This window comes from Pelophylax lessonae, assembly GCF_965119305.1.
Source record: "Pelophylax lessonae genome assembly, chromosome: 13".
Lineage (NCBI taxonomy): Eukaryota > Metazoa > Chordata > Amphibia > Anura > Ranidae > Pelophylax > Pelophylax lessonae.
The window spans coordinates 302902-322753 of record NC_138780.1 but is presented as its reverse complement, the minus strand read 5'-3'; the positions used below and the strand labels follow the sequence as shown (position 1 = coordinate 322753).

Here is a 19852-nt window from a genome sequence, read left to right as displayed (position 1 = left end):
TAGGATTAGAGTTAGGGTTGGCATTAGGATTAGAGTTAGGGTTGGCATTAGGAATAGAGTTAGGATTAGAGTTAGGGTTGGCATTAGGGATTGGAATAGGATTAGAGTTAGGGTTGGCATTAGTGATAGAGTTAGGATTAGAGTTAGGGTTGGCATTAGGGATTGGAATAGGATTAGAGTTAGGGTTGGCATTAGTGATAGAGTTAGGGTTGGCATTAGGTATAGAGTTAGGATTACAGTTAGGGCTGGCATTAGGGATAACGTTAGGATTACAGTTAGGGTTGGCATTAGGGGTAGAGTTGGGGTTGGCATTATTGATAGCGTTAGGATTAGAGTAAGGGTTAGCATTAGAGATAGAATTGGGAATAGAGTTAGGATTAGAGTTAGGCTTGGCATTAGGGATAAAGTTAGGGTTGGCATTAGGAACAGAGTTAGGATTATAGTTCGGGTTGGCATTAGGGACAGAGTTAGGATTAGAGCTAGGGTTGGCATTAAGAATAGAGTTAGGATTAGAGTTATTGTTGGCATTAGGGATAGCACTAGAATTAGAATTAGAGTTAGGGTTGGCATTAGGGATAGGGTTGGGATTAAAGTTAGAGTTAGGGTTGGCATTAGGGATAGAGTTGGGATTAGAGTTAGGGTTGGTATTATGAATAGAGTTAGGATTAGAGATAGGGTTGGCATTAGGAATAGAGTTAGTTTTTGAGTTAGGGTTGGTATTAGGAATATAGTTGGGATTAGAGTTAGGGTTGGCATTAGGGATAGGGTTAGGATTAGAGTTATTGTTGGCATTAGGGATAGCACTAGAATTAGAGTTAGGGTTGGCATTAGGGATAGAGTTGGGATTAGAGTTTGGGTTGGCATTAGGGATAGAGTTGGGATTAGAGTTAGGGTTGGTATTAGGAATAGAGTTAGTTTTTGAGTTAGGGTTGGCATTAGGGATAGAATTAGGATTAGAGTTAGGATTGGCGTTAGGAATAGGGTTTGGATTAGAGTTAGGGTTGGCATTGTGTATAGAGTTAGAATTAGAGTTAGGGTTGGCATTGTGGATAGAGTTAGAATTAGAGTTAGGGTTGGCATTAGGGATAGGGTTAGGATTAGAGTTAGGGCTGGCATTAGAGATAGAGTTAGGATTAGAGTTAGATTTGACATTAGGAATATAGTTAGGATTAGAGTTAGGGTGGGCATTAGGAATAGAGTTAGGATTAGAGATAGGGTTGGCATTGGGAATAGAGTTAGTTTTAGTGTTAGTGTTGGCATTAGGGATAGAGTTAGGATTGGAGTTAGGATTGGCATTAGGAAAAGAGTTACAATTAGAGTTAAAGTTGGCATTAGGGACAGAGTTGGGATTACAGTTAGGGTTGGCATTAGGGATAGAGTTAGGATTGGCATTAAGAATAGAGTTAGGATTGGAGTTAGGGATGGCATTATTGATAGAGTTAGGATTAGAGGTAGGGTTGGCATTAGGGAATGGGTTAGGAGTAGAAGTAGGGTTGGCATTATAGATAGAGTTAGGATTAGAGTTAGGGTTGGCATTAGGGAAAGGGTTAGGAGTAGAAGTAGGGTTGGCATTATAGATAGAGTTAGGATTAGAGTTAGGGTTGGCGTTAGGGATACAGTTGGGATTAGAGTTAAGGTTGGCATTAGGAATAGAGTTAGGATTAGAGATAGGGTTGGCATTAGTGATAGGGTTAGGAGTAGAAGTAGGGTTGGCATTAGGGTAGGGTTAGGATTAAAAATTGCATTGGCATTAGGGATAGGGTTAGGACTAGAGTCAGTATTAGAGTTAGGGTGGGCATAGGAAGTAGAGTTAGGATTAGAAGTAGGGTTGGCATTATGGATAGAGTTAAGATTAGAGGTAGGGTTGGCATTAGGGATAGGGTTAGGATTAAAAGTTAGGTTGGCATTATGGATAGGGTTAGGATTAGATTTAGGTTTGACATTAGGGATAGGGTTAGGAGTAGAAGTAGGGTTGGCGTTAAGGATAGAGTTAGGATTAGAGTTAGGGTTGGCGTTAGGGATAGGGTTAGGATTAAAAGTTGGATTGGCATTAGGGTTAGGATTAGAGTTTGGATTAGTGTTAGGGTTGGTATAAAGAATAGAGTTAGGATTAGAGTTAGGGTTGGAATTAGGGATAGAGCTAGGATAAGAATTAGGGTTGGCATTGGGGATAGAGTTAGGATTAGAGTTTGGGTTGGCATTAAGGAAAGGGTTAGGATTAGAGTTAGGGTTGGCATTAGGGATAAGGTTAGGATTAGAGTTAGGGTTGGTTTAAGGAATAGGGTTAGGATTAGAGTTAGGGTTGGCATTAAGGAATAGGGTTAAGATTAAAGTTAGGGTTGGCATTAAGGAATAGGGTTAGGATTAGAGTTAGGGTTGGCATTAGGGATAGGGTTAGGATTAGAGTTAGGGTTGGCATTAAAGTATGGGTTAGGATTAGAGTTAGGGTTGGCATTAAGGAATGGGTTAGGATTAGAGTTAGGGTTGGCTTTAGGGATAGGTTTAGGATTAGAGTTAGGGTTGGCATTAAGGAATGGGTTAGAATTAGAGTTAGGGTTGGCATTAGGGTTAGGATTAGAGTTAGGGTTGGCATTAGGGTTAGGATTAGAGTTAGGGTTGGCATTAGGGATAGGGTTAGGATTAGAGTTAGGGTTGGCTTTAGGGATAGGGTTGGGATTAGAGTTAGGGTTGCCATTTGTGATAGGTTAGAATTAGAGTTAGGGTTGGCATTAGGGTTAGCATTAGGGATAGGATTAGAGTTAGGGTTGGCATTAGGGTTAGGATTAGAGTTAGGGTTGGCATTAGGGATAGGATTAGAGTTAGGGTTGGCATTAGGGTTGGGATTAGAGTTAGGGTTGGCATTAGGGATAGGATTAGAGTTAGGGTTGGCATTAGGGTTAGGATTAGAGTTAGGGTTGGCATTAAGGATAGAGTTAAGGTTTATATTTGGGTTAGGGTGAGGGTTAAAGTTTGATTCGGGGTTAACGTTGAATTTTTGTTTTTTTCTTTACAGTAAAATTATTTAATGACATTTTGGAAAAGGTAAAATATGTAACATAAGCCAGGTTTGAGAAAACTCACCACTTGTCCTTATTAAATGGCCAACATTCCACATCATCGGAACACAAACTGGAGAAAGGATGGACACTCATTGAGGAAAGGTGAAATCACTGCCAGAAAACTTCGAGGAAGGATGAGTTCTCTGGGATTGGTGAATTCTCTGGGATTGGTGAATTCTCTGGGATTGGTGAGTTCTCTGGGATTGGTGAATTCTCTGGGATTGGTGAGTTCTCTGGGATTGGTGAATTCTCTGGGATTGGTGAATTCTCTGGGATTGGTGAGTTCTCTGGGATTGGTGAATTCTCTGGGATTGGTGAGTTCTCTGGGATTGGTGAATTATCTGGGATTGGTGAATTCTCTGGGATTGGTGAATTCTCTGGGATTGGTGAATTCTCTGGGATTGGTGAGTTCTCTGGGATTGGTGAGTTCTCTGGGATTGGTGAGTTCTCTGGGATTGGTGAGTTCTCTGGGATTGGTGAATTCTCTGGGATTGGTGAGTTCTCTGGGATTGGTGAGTTCTCTGGGATTGGTGAATTCTCTGGGATTGGTGTGTTCTCTGGGATTGGTGAGTTCTCTGGGATTGGTGAATTCTCTGGGATTGGTGAATGGCTGAGACGATGTATTTCAGAGATGGAACACGTCCCATGGAAGTGGTTGGTACCTTCCTTCAGCCACATCTGTCTTCGTCTGATCTAGCTGCCTGCAACCCAAATTCTTTCACATTGAAAATTCCTCCTCCCCCTTTCTGCACCCTGTATTCTCCTCCTTCCCATTTCTGCACCCTGTATTCTCCTCCTTCCCATTTCTGCACCCTGTATGTTCCTCCTCCCACTTTCTGCACCCTGTATGTTCCTCCTCCCACTTTCTGCACCCTTTATTGTCCTCCTCCCCCTTTCTGCACCCTGTATGTTCCTCCTCCCGTTTTCTGCCCCCTTTATGCCCCTCCTCCCCTTTCTTTACACTTATGTCACTCCTCCCCCTTCTGCACCCTGTATGCTCCCATTCCCCCTTTCTGCACCCTGTATACCCCTCCTCCCCCTTTCTACACCCTGTATGTCCCTCCACCTTCTTTCTGCACCCTGTATGTTCCTCCTCCCCCTTTCTGAACCCTGTATGTTTTCTCCTCTCCTTTCTACACCCTGTTTGCCCCTCCTCCCTCTTTATGCACCATATATGTTTCTCTTCTCCCTTTCTGCACCCTGTATGCTCCTTCCCCCCTTTTCTGCATCCTGTAAGCCCCTCCTCCTGCTTTCTACACCCTGTATGACCCTCCTCCCACTTTCTGCACCCTTTATACCCTTCCCCCCTTTTCTGCACCCTGTATGCCCCTCCTCCCCCTTTCCACACCCTAATATTCCTCCTCCTACTTTTTGCACCCTGTATACCTCTTCTCCCACTTTCTGAACACTGTACGTTCCTCCTCGCCCTTTCTTCACCCTGTATGCCCCTCCTCCCCTTTCCACAACCTTATGTTCCTTCTCCCCATTTCTGCCCCCTTTATGCCCCTCCTCCCCTTTCTTTACACTTATGTCACTCCTCCCCCTTCTGCACCCTGTATGCTCCCATTCCCCCTTTCTGCACCCTGTATACCCCTCCTCCCCCTTTCTGCACCCTGTATACCCCTCCTCCCCCTTTCTGCACCCTGTATGTCCCTCCACCTTCTTTCTGCACCCTGTATGTCCCTCCACCTTCTTTCTGCACCCTGTATGTCCCTCCACCTTCTTTCTGCACCCTGTATGTTCCTCCTCCCCCTTTCTGAACCCTGTATGTTTTCTTCTCTCCTTGTTTGCCCCTCCTCCCTCTTTGTGCACCATATATGTTTCTCTTCTCCCTTTCTGCACCCTGTATGCTCCTTTCCCCCTTTTCTGCATCCTGTAAGCCCCTCCTCCTGCTTTCTACACCCTGTATGTCCCTCCTCCCGCTTTCTGCACCCTTTATACCCTTCCCCCCTTTTCTGCACCCTGTATGTCCCTCCTCCCCTTTTTCTGCACCCTGTATGCCCCTCCCCCCTTTTCTGCATCCTGTAAGCCCCTCCTCCTGCTTTCTACACCCTGTATGTCCCTCCTCCCGCTTTCTGCACCCTTTATACCCTTCCCCCCTTTTCTGCACCCTGTATGTCCCTCCTCCCCTATTTCTGCACCCTGTATGTCCCTCCTCCCCCTTTCCAGAAAAAACACATGATAGAAATGTTATAAATGGAGTTGCAGGTCAGGGAGTAAAATAAATATTTGATTCCCGACCAACCAGCAATAATTCTGCCTCCACAGACTGGCTACAGTAGGGGCTCATGTGGGACACAGATTAGTCCTATCAATGTAAGAAGACAACTCGTTGTGTGTATAGAAGACACCCGCCCACAGAATCTCTTTCCTCCAATCACAGCTCACCATCATGGGAAGACCAAAGAGATGTCAGAGGAGGTCAGGGAGAAGATTGGAGACCGGCACAAGGCTGGAATGGCTACAAGACCATCAGCAAGAAGATTGGTGAGAAGGAGACAAATGTTGGAGCGATTATTAGCAAATGGAAGAAATCTAAAATGACCATCAATGGTCCTCAGTCCGGAGCTCAGTGCAAGATTCTCCTCATGGGGTGAGGATGGTCATGAGAAAAGTGAGGGATCAATCCAGATCCAGGGGCTTGTAAATAATCTCAAGGCATTTGGGACCACAGTCACTAAACAAACCATTGGTAACACAATACGCTGCCATGGATTGAAATCTTGCCGATCCCCCTCCTCAGGAAGACACATGTACAGTCATGCCAATGAACATCTAAATGATTCAGAGGAGGATTTGGAGAAAGTGCTGTGGTCAGATGAGACCAAAATTCTATGACTATGACCCTAAGAACACCGTCCCTACAGTCATCATCCCTACAGTGTCACCCTCCCTACAGTCACCTTCCCTACAGTCACCATCCCTACAGTCACCTTCCCTACAGTCACTGCCCCTACAGTCACCGTCCCTACAGTCATCATCCCTACAGTGTCACCCTCCCTACAGTCACCCTCCCTACAGTCACTGCCCCTACAGTCACCGTCCCTACAGTCATCATCCCTACAGTGTCACCCTCCCTACAGTCACCTTCCCTACAGTCACCATCCCTACAGTCACCTTCCCTACAGTCACTGCCCCTACAGTCACCGTCCCTACAGTCATCATCCCTACAGTCACCTTCCCTACAGTCACCTTCCCTACAGTCACTGCCCCTACAGTCACCGTCCCTACAGTCATCATCCCTACAGTGTCACCCTCCCTACAGTCACCTTCCCTACAGTCACCATCCCTACAGTCACTGTCCCTACAGTCACCATCCCTACAGTCACCTTCCCTACAGTCACTGCCCCTACAGTCACCGTCCCTACAGTCATCATCCCTACAGTGTCACCCTCCCTACAGTCACTGCCCCTACAGTCACCGTCCCTACAGTCATCATCCCTACAGTGTCACCCTCCCTACAGTCACTGCCCCTACAGTCACCGTCCCTACAGTCATCATCCCTACAGTGTCACCCTCCCTACAGTCACCTTCCCTACAGTCACCATCCCTACAGTCACCTTCCCTACAGTCACTGCCCCTACAGTCACCGTCCCTACAGTCATCATCCCTACAGTCACCTTCCCTACAGTCACCTTCCCTACAGTCACCTTCCCTACAGTCACTGCCCCTACAGTCTCCGTCCCTACAGTCATCATCCCTACAGTGTCACCCTCCCTACAGTCACCTTCCCTACAGTCACCATTCCTACAGTCACTGTCCCTACAGTCACCATCCCTACAGTCACCTTCCCTACAGTCACCTTCCCTACAGTCACCATCCCTACAGTCACCGTCCCTACAGTCACCTTCCCTACAGTCACTGCCCCTACAGTCAACGTCCCTACAGTCATCATCCCTACAGTGTCACCCTCCCTACAGTCACCTTCCCTACAGTCACTGCCCCTACAGTCACCGTCCCTACAGTCACCATCCCTACAGTCACCGTCCCTACAGTCACCATCCCTACAGTCACCATCCCTACAGTCACCATCCCCTACAGTCACCGTCCCTACAGTCACCTTCCCTACAGTCACCATCCCTACAGTCACCGTCCCTACAGTCACCGTCCCTACAGTCACCGTCCCTACAGTCACCATCCCTACAGTCACCGTCCCCTACAGTCACCGTCCCTACAGTCACCTTCCCTACAGTCACCATCCCTACAGTCACCGTCCCTACAGTCACCATCCCTACAGTCACCGTCCCTACAGTCACCATCTCTACAGTCACCTTCCCTACAGTCACCATCCCTACAGTCACCGTCCCCTACAGTCACTGTCCCTACAGTCACCTTCCCTACAGTCACCATCCCTACAGTCACCGTCCCTACAGTCACCTTCCCTACAGTCACCGACCCTACAGTCACCTTCCCTACAGTCACCATCCCTACAGTCACTGTCCCTACAGTCACCGTCCCTACAGTCACCGTCCCTACAGTCACCATCCCTACAGTCACCTTCCCTACAGTCACCATCCCTACAGTCACCTTCCCTACAGTCACCTTCCCTACAGTCACCATCCCTACAGTCACCTTCCCTATAGTCACCATCCCTACAGTCACTGTCCCTACAGTCACCATCCCTACAGTCACTGTCCCTACAGTCACTGTCCCTACAGTCACCATTTCTACAGTCACCTTCCCTACAGTCACCGTCCCTACAGTCACCTTCCCTACAGTCACCATCCCTACAGTCACCGTCCCTACAGTCACCATCCCTACAGTCACCTTCCCTACAGTCACCATCCCTACAGTCACCGTCCCCTACAGTCACCGTCCCTACAGTCACCTTCCCTACAGTCACCATCCCTACAGTCACCGTCCCTACAGTCACCTTCCCTACAGTCACCATCCCTACAGTCACCTTCCCTACAGTCACCGTCCCTACAGTCACCGTCCCTACAGTCACCTTCCCTACAGTCACCGTCCCTACAGTCACCTTCCCTACAGTCACCGTCCCTACAGTCACCGTCCCTACAGTCACCTTCACTACAGTCACCGTCCCTACAGTCACCTTCCCTACAGTCACCGTCCCTACAGTCACCGTCCCTACAGTCACCATCCCTACAGTCACCTTCCCTACAGTCACCGTCCCTACAGTCACCTTCCCTACAGTCACCTTCCCCTACAGTCACCGTCCCTACAGTCACCTTCCCTACAGTCACCTTCCCTACAGTCACCATCCCTACAGTCACCGTCCCTACAGTCACCTTCCCTACAGTCACCTTCCCCTACAGTCACCGTCCCTACAGTCACCTTCCCTACAGTCACCTTCCCTACGGTCACCACCCCTACAGTCACCTTCCCTACAGTCACCGTCCCTACAGTCACCTTCCCTACAGTCACCGTCCCTACAGTCACCTTCCCTACAGTCACCGTCCCTACAGTCACCTTCCCTACAGTCACCATCCCTACAGTCACCATCCCTACAGTCACCGTCCCTACAGTCACCGTCCCTACAGTCACCATCCCTACAGTCACTTTCCCTACAGTCACTGTCCCTACAGTCACCGTCCCCTACAGTCACCATCCCTACAGTCACCTTCCCTACAGTCACCCTCCCCTCCAGTCACCATCTCTACAGTCACCGTCCCTACAGTCACCTTCCCTACAGTCACCTTCCCTACAGTCACCATCCCTACAGTCACCGTCCCTACAGTCACCATCCCTACAGTCACCTTCCCTACAGTCACCGTCCCTACAGTCACCTTCCCTACAGTCACCTTCCCCTACAGTCACCGTCCCTACAGTCACCTTCCCTACAGTCACCATCCCTACAGTCACCGTCCCTACAGTCACCTTCCCTACAGTCACCTTCCCCTACAGTCACCGTCCCTACAGTCACCTTCCCTACAGTCACCTTCCCTACAGTCACCACCCCTACAGTCACCGTCCCCTACAGTCACCTTCCCTACAGTCACCGTCCCTACAGTCACCTTCCCTACAGTCACCGTCCCCTACAGTCACCTTCCCTACAGTCACCGTCCCTACAGTCACCGTCCCTACAGTCACCATCCCTACAGTCACTTTCCCTACAGTCACTGTCCCTACAGTCACCGTCCCCTACAGTCACCGTCCCTACAGTCACCATCCCTACAGTCACTTTCCCTACAGTCACTGTCCCTACAGTCACCGTCCCCTACAGTCACCATCCCTACAGTCACCATCCCTACAGTCACCGTCCCTACAGTCACCATCCCTACAGTCACCGTCCCTACAGTCACCATCCCTACAGTCACTTTCCCTACAGTCACTGTCCCTACAGTCACCGTCCCCTACAGTCACCATCCCTACAGTCACCTTCCCTATAGTCACCCTCCCCTCCAGTCACCATCTCTACAGTCACCGTCCCTACAGTCACCTTCCCTACAGTCACCTTCCCTACAGTCACCGTCCCTACAGTCACCATCCCTACAGTCACCGTCCCTACAGTCACCTTCCCTACAGTCGCCGTCCCTACAGTCACCTTCCCTACAGTCACCTTCCCCTACAGTCACCGTCCCTACAGTCACCTTCCCTACAGTCACCTTCCCTACAGTCACCATCCCTACAGTCACCGTCCCTACAGTCACCTTCCCTACAGTCACCTTCCCCTACAGTCACTGTCCCTACAGTCACCTTCCCTACAGTCACCACCCCTACAGTCACCTTCCCTACAGTCACCGTCCCTACAGTCACCTTCCCTACAGTCACCGTCCCCTACAGTCACCTTCCCTACAGTCACCGTCCCTACAGTCACCTTCCCTACAGTCACCGTCCCCTACAGTCACCTTCCCTACAGTCACCGTCCCTACAGTCACCGTCCCTACAGTCACCATCCCTACAGTCACCGCCCCTACAGTCACCATCCCTACAGTCACTTTCCCTACAGTCACTGTCCCTACAGTCACCCTCCCCTCCAGTCACCATCTCTACAGTCACCGTATCTACAGTCACGCACAGAGGTGGAAACATGATGCTTTGGGGCTGTTTCTCTGCTAAAGGTACAGGCCAAATTTACCGCATTGAGGGGCCAATGGACGGGGCCATGTTTTGTAAAATCTTGGATGAGAACCTTCTTCCCTCAGCCAGAACACTGAAGATGGGTCATGGATGGGTCTTCCAGTATGACAATGACCCAAAACATACCACCAAGACAACAAAGGAGTCATGGAGTGGCCTAGTCAGTCTCCAGACCTTCATCCTATAGAAAATGTATGGAGGGAGCTGAAACTTCGAGTTGCCAAACGACAGCCAAGAAACCTTCAGGATTTAGAGAAGATCTGTAAAGAAGAGTGGACCAAAATCCCTCCTGAGATGTGTGCAAACCTGGGGGCCAACTACAAGAAACGTCTGACCTCTGTGCTTCCATCTACAAGAAACGTCTGACCTCTGTGCTTCCATCTACAAGAAACGTCTGACCTCTGTGCTTCCATCTACAAGAAACGTCTGACCTCTGTGCTTCCATCTACAAGAAACGTCTGACCTCTGTGCTTCCATCTACAAGAAACGTCTGACCTCTGTGCTTCCATCTACAAGAAACGTCTGATCTCTGTGCTTCCAACTACAAGAAACGTCTGATCTCTGTGCTTCCAACTACAAGAAACGTCTGACCTCTGTGCTTCCATCTACAAGAAACGTCTGACCTCTGTGCTTCCATCTACAAGAAACGTCTGATCTCTGTGCTTCCAACTACAAGAAACGTCTGATCTCTGTGCTTCCAACTACAAGAAACGTCTGACCTCTGTGCTTCCATCTACAAGAAACGTCTGACCTCTGTGCTTCCATCTACAAGAAACGTCTGACCTCTGTGCTTCCAACTACAAGAAACGTCTGACCTCTGTGCTTCCATCTACAAGAAACGTCTGACCTCTGTGCTTCCATCTACAAGAAACGTCTGACCTCTGTGCTTCCATCTACAAGAAACGTCTGACCTCTGTGCTTCCCAACTACAAGAAACGTCTGACCTCTGTGCTTCCAACTACAAGAAACGTCTGACCTCTGTGCTTCCATCTACAAGAAACGTCTGACCTCTGTGCTTCCATCTACAAGAAACGTCTGACCTCTGTGCTTCCAACAAGGGTTTCTCCACCAACTACTAAGGGGATCAAATACTTATTTTACTCCCTGAACTGCAACTCCATTTATAACATTTGTATCATGTGTTTTCTCTGGATTTTGGTTGATATTCTGTCTCTATCATATAAAATCCACTTATGATAAAAATTATACCCCCCCCCCATTTCTTTGTAAGTGGGCAAACTTACACAATCTGCAGGGGATCAGGTCATTTTTGTCCCCATTGTATGGCCCTTCTGGCCCTTTGTTGTCTCTGTATGTTTTGGACTGTCAGGTTCTGGCACATGGCGCCATATGCGAGGAAATGACAGACACACACTCAGGATATCGGACATCCCCCTTATTTCTCATTTACAAACAATCAGCTTCAAGTAACAATCAGTTTTGTACAAGAATTTGCGCAAGGATGGTCCAATCCTCGGAACCCCGATATAAATACAAGTATAAAATATATACATTACATATAAATACGATTCCCTGGCTGCCGATATTTCCATAGAAAACAAGCTGAAACTTTATTTACAGAACTATGTACACGATATAGGTCAGTCAATCCTAATGGGGCCTCCGAGAGACTACAAGAGACCCCTGAGGGCCCCCACTTTGTCACTCAATCCACACAGATAATAAGGATAAGGATCATGATGTGCAAAGTGCTGTCACCCATAGCAACCAGAAGTGGGAGTATTAATTATGAGTGACAGTTAACCCTTTCATAGCCCCCTTTGCCTTGCTGCATTTCACTGGTCAATGATGAGTCATCTGACAGAAGATCTGACCCCTCCAGACTCTTTTTCATAATCGGTTCTCTATGAAGGACAGTTCATCTTCTGAGCAGAGCTCATCTGTCTCATCTTCACTTTCCTTGGAGTGTGACACCGGCAGATATGATATTCAGTTCTCAGGGGAGGGACGCTGCGTGGAGAGGCTTCTTATTGGACAGAATACAATACACAGAACAAATATCTTTAATACAATTATACAGGAAAGGGTTCAACTTTCCAGTTACTTACAGAGGGGGGCCGTTCAGTGATTTACAAAGCTCAGCTCCTTTACTTCTCAAAGAGAAGGCTGTGTGTGGTCTGAGCCCTTCCCTGAGATCATCCAATGGGAACACCATGACAACTATGGCCAAGAAGGACTCAATGGCCTTCACATTACCCATAAGGGTTAAAGGGTAACTCTAGACTGAATGTGGAAGGGTTAATACCTTTGTCAGCTTCATATTACTGTCTGTGTCCCCATTGAGGAGAAATAGGCTCAATAACTGTCTCTTCCAGTGAGGTGGAATCTATCATTTCTCAGTTGTCACCAGAACAGAGGGGATATCTTCCAATGTTCTGGTGCCCACTGTGGGAGTTGGGCCCATTTTGATGGGGAACACAAAAGCAATAAATGCTTTATATAAGTTCTAACTCTTCCTACACTCTTCACAACAAAATCAAGCTTTTACTTGAGCCCCTATAATGTGGTGAAGGACCCCTCTGTGATACCTCCCTAGGGAGCCCCTTCATTGTTTGTAGACCCACTGCTAGGATCAAGGCCAGAAATATATTGTCCAGAACAGGTCCATATCATAGTGGACAGAAGAGGTCCATGTCATGGTGTCCATCAGAGGTCCATGTCATATTGCCCATCAGAGGCCCATGTCATGGTGTACAGAAGAGGTCCATGTCATGGTGTACAGAAGAGGTCCATGTCATATTGCCCATCAGAGGTCCATGTCATGGTGTACAGAAGAGGTCCATGTCATATTGCCCATCAGAGGTCCATGTCATGGTGTACAGAAGATGTCCATGTCATGGTGTACAGAAGAGGTCCATGTCATATTGCCCATCAGAGGTCCATGTCATGGTGTACAGAAGAGGTCCATGTCATGGTGTACAGAAGAGGTCCATGTCATATTGCCCATCAGAGGTCCATGTCATGGTGTACAGAAGAGGTCCATGTCATGGTGTACAGAAGAGGTCCATGTCATGGTGTACAGAAGAGGTCCATGTCATATTGTACAGAAGAGGTCCATGTCATGGTGTGGCTCTGATTTGGCAGTATGTTCAGCCTATAGCTAGAGCGGCCAGGCACAGGGTGAGATATCCTGCAGACAGGTAATAAAGGGTCCACAGACTGAAGGCTGAGAGTGAAGAGGTTGAAATCCCCTTTTCTGGGTTCATACCCCATTGTGTGTTGTAAAGACATGCAATAATTCAGACATGTTGGAGTGTCCCAGTCAGTCCCAGTGCGGTTATGTCCATTATAAAGGCATATAATCTCCATCGCACCAGCAATGTAACCAGAGTAATACTGACTGCAGTCTGGGGCTTCATAACAATAATGGTCACTGTAGCTTCCGTGGTTGCTCCAGTTATATCAGTTGCCCCATGCCACTGATGTTCAGTCTGGATGGCCCAGTTAAACCAGGTGCCCTCCACCTTTGATGTTCAGTCTGGGTGCCCTAGTTATACCAGGTGCCCTCTACCATTGATGTAGATCCCATTGGTACTTGGCTTGGCACGTAAGGTCCCATTCTCCTGATAGAAATGCATCATTCCCTGTTTGATGAAGGGTTGGTTTTCTATGACCTCAGTGCTGCCTCGCTCACTCTGCTCCAGTTCTTTTCCATCCATCGTCTCCTCCTGCTCGCCCTCACTCTCCTCCTTTACCTCCTCATCCGGGACTGTGGAAAGGAGCTCCGTCTGGGTCTCTGTCTCCCGCACAGTGGTCAGAGTGGAGTAACTGCGACGATCCATTTCTTCTCCCTGCCAGATAACAGAAATTGGTCTCAGTATGCAGAAGAGGAAAATTCATCTGTCAGCTCTAATGTGGAAGAATTAGGAATTCAGCTAAAAACATATAGTAAGATTTCCGGATAACTATAGGTGGAGTCCAGCAATCAATCTGAAAGGTGAACATTCCACTCACTGTAACATTTCCGATCACCCTTACAGTCACCCCCCATAGTCCATACAGTCACCCCCCATAGTCCATACAGTCACCTCCTCTAGTCCATACAGTCACCCCCCATAGTCCATACAGTCACCTCCTATAGTCCATATGGTCACCCCTTATAGTCCATACAGTCACCTCCTCTAGTCCATACAGTCACCCCCCATAGTCCATACAGTCACCCCCTATTGTCCATACAGTCACCTCCTCTAGTCCATACAGTCACCCCCCATAGTCCATACAGTCACCTCCTATAGTCCATATGGTCACCCCCTATAGTCCATACAGTCACCCCCCATAGTCCATACAGTCACCCCCTATAGTCCATACAGTCACCCCCCATAGTCCATACAGTCACCCCCCTATAGTCCATAAAGTCACCCCCCCATAGTCCATACAGTCACCCCCTATGGTCTATACAGTCCCCCCTATAGTCCATACAGTTGCTCCCTATAGTCCATACAGTTGCTCTCTATAGTCCATACAGTTTCCCCCTATAGTCTATGCAGTCCCCCCTATAGTCCATACAGTTGCTCTCTATAGCCCATACAGTTGCCCCCTACAGTCCATACAGTTGCTCCCTATAGTCCATACAGTTGCCCCCTATAGCTCATTGCCCCCTTTGGTCTATACAATATAATTATTATGGTCATTATGTCCCTGTTAAGGTATGGTTGTTTTTGACCAATTTGGGAATAAATGTGAGGATTTGTATCTCTGCTGTGATGTCATTTCATATCCGGCTATCAGACGTTTCTTTCCCAAATATCTGCTGACATCATTGAGGTACAAGAAATCCCATTCTATTCTCAGGATAAAGGAAATCTGTTAGTTAGCTTTGTGTCCACCAGGGGGAGACATTGTACACACAATCTGCTTCTATCAGAATTCTTACCATGATTGAGCTGATACTGGGGTCCCTCAGACTGTCGGGGTGATGCCTCAAATGGAGGCTTTCTTCCAGCTGTAACAAGAGAAAGGGCCGCCGTTAAATCAGGGTAATTATATCCGGAATATTATATCCAAGTCATTATATCCGGAATATTATATCCGAGTCATTATATCCGGAATATTATATCCAAGTCATTATATCCGGAATAATATATCTGTGTCATTATACAGTGAGGGAGGAAAGTATTTGACCCCCCTGCTGATTTTGTACATTTGCCCACTGACAAAGAAATGATCAGTCTATAATTTTATTGGTCGGTTTATTTTACCAGTGAGAGACAAAATAACAACAAAAATATCCAGAAAAACGCATTTCAACAAAGTTATAAATTGATTTGCATTTAATGAGTGAAATAAGTATTTGATCCCCGATCAATCAGCAGATTTCTGGCTCCCAGGTGAGATGAGCTGAGATTAGGAGGATTCTCTTATAGGGAGTGCTCCTAATCTCAGCTTGTTACCTGTATAGAAGACACCTGTCCACAGAATCAACCAATCAGATTCCAATCTCTCCACCATGGCCAAGACCAAAGAGCTGTCCAAGGATGTCAGGGAGAAGATTGGAGACCTACACAAGGCTGGAATGGCTACAAGACCATCGCCAAGCAGCTTGGTGAGAGGTGACAACAGTTGGAAGAAACAGAAAATAACTGTCAGTCTCCTCAGTCTGGGGCTCCATGGAAGATTTCACCTCGTGGAGGTCCAATGATGATGGAGAACGGTGAGGAATCAGCCCAGAACTACACGGGAGAATCTTCTCAATGATCTCAGCTGGGACCATCGTCACCAAGAAAACAATTGGTAACACACTACACCATGGAGGACTGAAATGCTGCAGCACCCGCAAGGTCCCCCTGCTCAGGAAATCACATGGTACAGCCCGTCTGATGTCTGCTAATGAACATTTGAATGATTCAGAGGTGAACTGGGTGTCGGAGGAGACCAAAATCCAGCTCTTTGCCATCAACTCAACTCACTGTGTTTGGAGGAGGAGGAATGCTGCCTATGACCCCAAGAACACCACACCCCCCCCCCCCCCGGTCACACATGGAGGTGGCAACATTATGCTTTGGTGGTGTTTTTCTGCTAAGGGGACAACTTCACCGCATCAAAGGGACGATGGACAGGGCCATGTACCATCAAATCTTGGGTGAGAACCTCCTTCCCTCAGCCAGGGCATTGAAAATGGGTCATGGATTGGGTCCAGCATGACAATGACCCAAAACACACGGCCAAGGCAACAAAGAAGTGGCTCAAGAAGAAGCACATTAAGGTCCTGGAGTGGCCTAGCCAGTCTCCAGACCCAAATCCCATAGAAAATATGTGGAGGGAGCTGAAGGTTCGAGTTACCAAACGTCAGCCTGGAAACCTCAATGACTTGGAGAGGATCTGCAAAGAGGAGTGGGACAAAATTCCCCCCTGAGATGGGTGCAAACCTGGAGGCCAACTACAAGAAACAAGAGGGCCTTGACATGCGCTCCTAGGCTCTGACTAAGAGGCTAGGCCTCGAAACGCGTTAGCCTTCAAGAATCGAAGGGACTACTCATCCTCGGATACCTTTACTGAGGACTGTGTTCCTTTTGTGGCATGCTTTTAACAAGAACTCGTTTGTGAGTATTTTTAATCCTTATTTTTTAAATAAACCACCCAAATGATAATGCACTAGGCCGGTGCCCCCTTGTGTTTGTTTGTTGTTACAACTACAAGAAACGTCTGACCTCTGTGATTGGCCAACAAGGGTTTCTCCACCAACTACTAAGGGATCAAATACTTATTTCACTCATTAAAATGCAAATCAATTTATAACTTTTATGAAATGCGTTTTTCTGGATATTTTTGTTGTTATTCCGTCTCTCACTGGTAAAATAAACCGACCAATAAAATTACAGACTGATCATTTCTTTGTCAGTGGGCAAACGTACAAAATCAGCCGGGGGGTCACATACTTTTACCTCGCCGTATCTGTTTCATTATATCTGAATAATTCCACAGGAAGAAAAAGTCAGAACTAAGGATCGAACGTGGAGGAGAGATGGTGGGACCCTCCATATATCATACTAAAGGCGGCACCCTTCCCCCTCACCTGCATGCGGGTGTCAGTGCTGGCTGAGGTAGAAAGTCTTCTCCTCGATGCCTGTCTGGACAATGTAGAAAGTTCCTCGCTGAAAAACAGGAAAAGATTTACTGACAGGAGATGGCAGATTGTCCAATATGGCAGATATCTGCTGGTGGGGGAGGGGCTACATGACCAACAGGACCCATACATTGTACAACACCTCCGGAAGATCCATCAATGCACATCAGGGGGTCCCTGACCCCCTACTTCCATTACAGAGGGCCCCAGACCCCCTACTTCCATTACAGATGGCCCTAGCCCCCCTACCTCTATTACAGAGGGCCCCAGACCCCCTACTTCCATTACAGACGGCCCTAGCCCCCCTACTTCCATTACAGAAAGCCCCAGACCCCCTACTTCCATTACAGAAAGCCCCAGACCCCCTACTTCCATTACAGAGGGCCCCAGACCCCCTACTTCCATTACAGACGGCCCTAGCCCCCCTACTTCCATTACAGAAAGCCCCAGACCCCCTACTTCCATTACAGAGGACCCCAGACCCCCTACTTCCATTACAGAAGACCCCAGACCCCCTACCTCTATTACAGAGGGCCCCAGACCCCCTACTTCCATTACAGAAGACCCCAGACCCCCTACTTCCATTACAGACGGCCCTAGCCCCCCTACTTCCATTACAGACGGCCCTAGCCCCCCTACTTCCATTACAGAAAGCCCCAGACCCCCTACTTCCATTACAGAAAGCCCCAGACCCCCTACTTCCATTACAGAGGGCCCCAGACCCCCTACTTCCATTACAGAGGGCCCTACCCCCCTACTTCCATTACAGACTGCCCTAGCCCCCCTACTTCCATTACAGAAAGCCCCAGACCCCCTACTTCCATTACAGAGGGCCCCAGACCCCCTACTTCCATTACAGATGGCCCTAGCCCCCCTACTTCCATTACAGAAAGCCCCAGACCCCCTACTTCCATTACAGAGGGCCCCAGACCCCCTACTTCCATTACAGAAGACCCCAGACCCCCTACCTCTATTACAGAGGGCCCCAGACCCCCTACTTCCATTACAGACTGCCCTAGCCCCCCTACTTCCATTACAGAAAGTCCCAGACCCCCTACTTCCATTACAGAGGGCCCCAGACCCCCTACTTCCATTACAGAGGGCCCCAGACCCCCTACCTCTATTACAGAGGGCCCCAGACCCCCTACTTCCATTACAGAGGGCCCCAGACCCCCTACTTCCATTACAGAAGACCCCAGACCCCCTACCTCTATTACAGAGGGTCCCTGACCCCCTACTTCCATTACAGAGGGCCCTAGCCCCCCTATTTCTATTACAGAGGGCCCCAGACCCCCTACTTCCATTACAGAGGACCCCAGACCCCCTACTTCAATTACAGAAGGCCCCAGACCCCCTACTTCCATTACAGACGGCCCCAGACCCCCTACTTCCATTACAGATGGCCCTAGCCCCCCTACCTCTATTACAGAGGGCCCCAGACCCCCTATCTCTATTACAGAGGGCCCCAGACTCCCTACCTCTATTACAGAGGGCCCTAGCCCCCCTACTTCCATTACAGAAAGCCCCTGACCCCCTAGTCCATTACAGACGGCCCTAGCCCCCCTAACTCTATTACAGAGGGCCCCAGACCCCCTACTTCCATTACAGAGGGCCCCAGACCCCCTACTTCCATTACAGAAGACCCCAGACCCCCTACTTCCATTACAGACGGCCCTAGCCCCCCTACTTCCATTACAGACGGCCCTAGCCCCCCTACTTCCATTACAGAAAGCCCCAGACCCCCTACTTCCATTACAGAAAGCCCCAGACCCCCTACTTCCATTACAGAGGGCCCCAGACCCCCTACTTCCATTACAGAGGGCCCTACCCCCCTACTTCCATTACAGACTGCCCTAGCCCCCCTACTTCCATTACAGAAAGCCCCAGACCCCCTACTTCCATTACAGAGGGCCCCAGACCCCCTACTTCCATTACAGATGGCCCTAGCCCCCCTACTTCCATTACAGAAAGCCCCAGACCCCCTACTTCCATTACAGAGGGCCCCAGACCCCCTACTTCCATTACAGAAGACCCCAGACCCCCTACCTCTATTACAGAGGGCCCCAGACCCCCTACTTCCATTACAGACTGCCCTAGCCCCCCTACTTCCATTACAGAAAGTCCCAGACCCCCTACTTCCATTACAGAGGGCCCCAGACCCCCTACTTCCATTACAGAGGGCCCCAGACCCCCTACCTCTATTACAGAGGGCCCCAGACCCCCTACTTCCATTACAGAGGGCCCCAGACCCCCTACTTCCATTACAGAAGACCCCAGACCCCCTACCTCTATTACAGAGGGTCCCTGACCCCCTACTTCCATTACAGAGGGCCCTAGCCCCCCTATTTCTATTACAGAGGGCCCCAGACCCCCTACTTCCATTACAGAGGACCCCAGACCCCCTACTTCAATTACAGAAGGCCCCAGACCCCCTACTTCCATTACAGACGGCCCCAGACCCCCTACTTCCATTACAGAGGGCCCCAGACCCCCTACTTCCATTACAGAGGGCCCCAGACCCCCTACTTCCATTACAGAGGGCCCCTGACCCCCTACCTCTATTACAGAGGGCCCGAGACCCCCTACTTCCATTACAGAGGGCCCCAGACCCCCTACCTCTATTACAGAGGGCCCCAGACCCCCTACTTCCATTACAGATGGCCCTAGC

General features: G+C 48.8%; 1 protein-coding gene across 1 annotated transcript in view; it reads right to left on the bottom strand.

Moving 5' to 3' along the window:
• Positions 1–13511: 13511 nt before the first annotated feature.
• NECTIN4 (nectin cell adhesion molecule 4) overlaps positions 13512–19852 on the bottom strand; it is a 122570-nt gene continuing 116229 nt past the window's right edge. The window contains exons 7-9 of the mRNA XM_082242503.1: positions 17134–17212; positions 14995–15063; positions 13512–13912 (exon numbers count right to left, since the gene is read on the bottom strand). Of these exons, the coding sequence (XP_082098629.1) occupies positions 13613–13912; positions 14995–15063; positions 17134–17212 (448 nt within the window). The 3' untranslated portion in view covers positions 13512–13612. The remainder of the gene's footprint in view (positions 13913–14994; positions 15064–17133; positions 17213–19852) is intronic.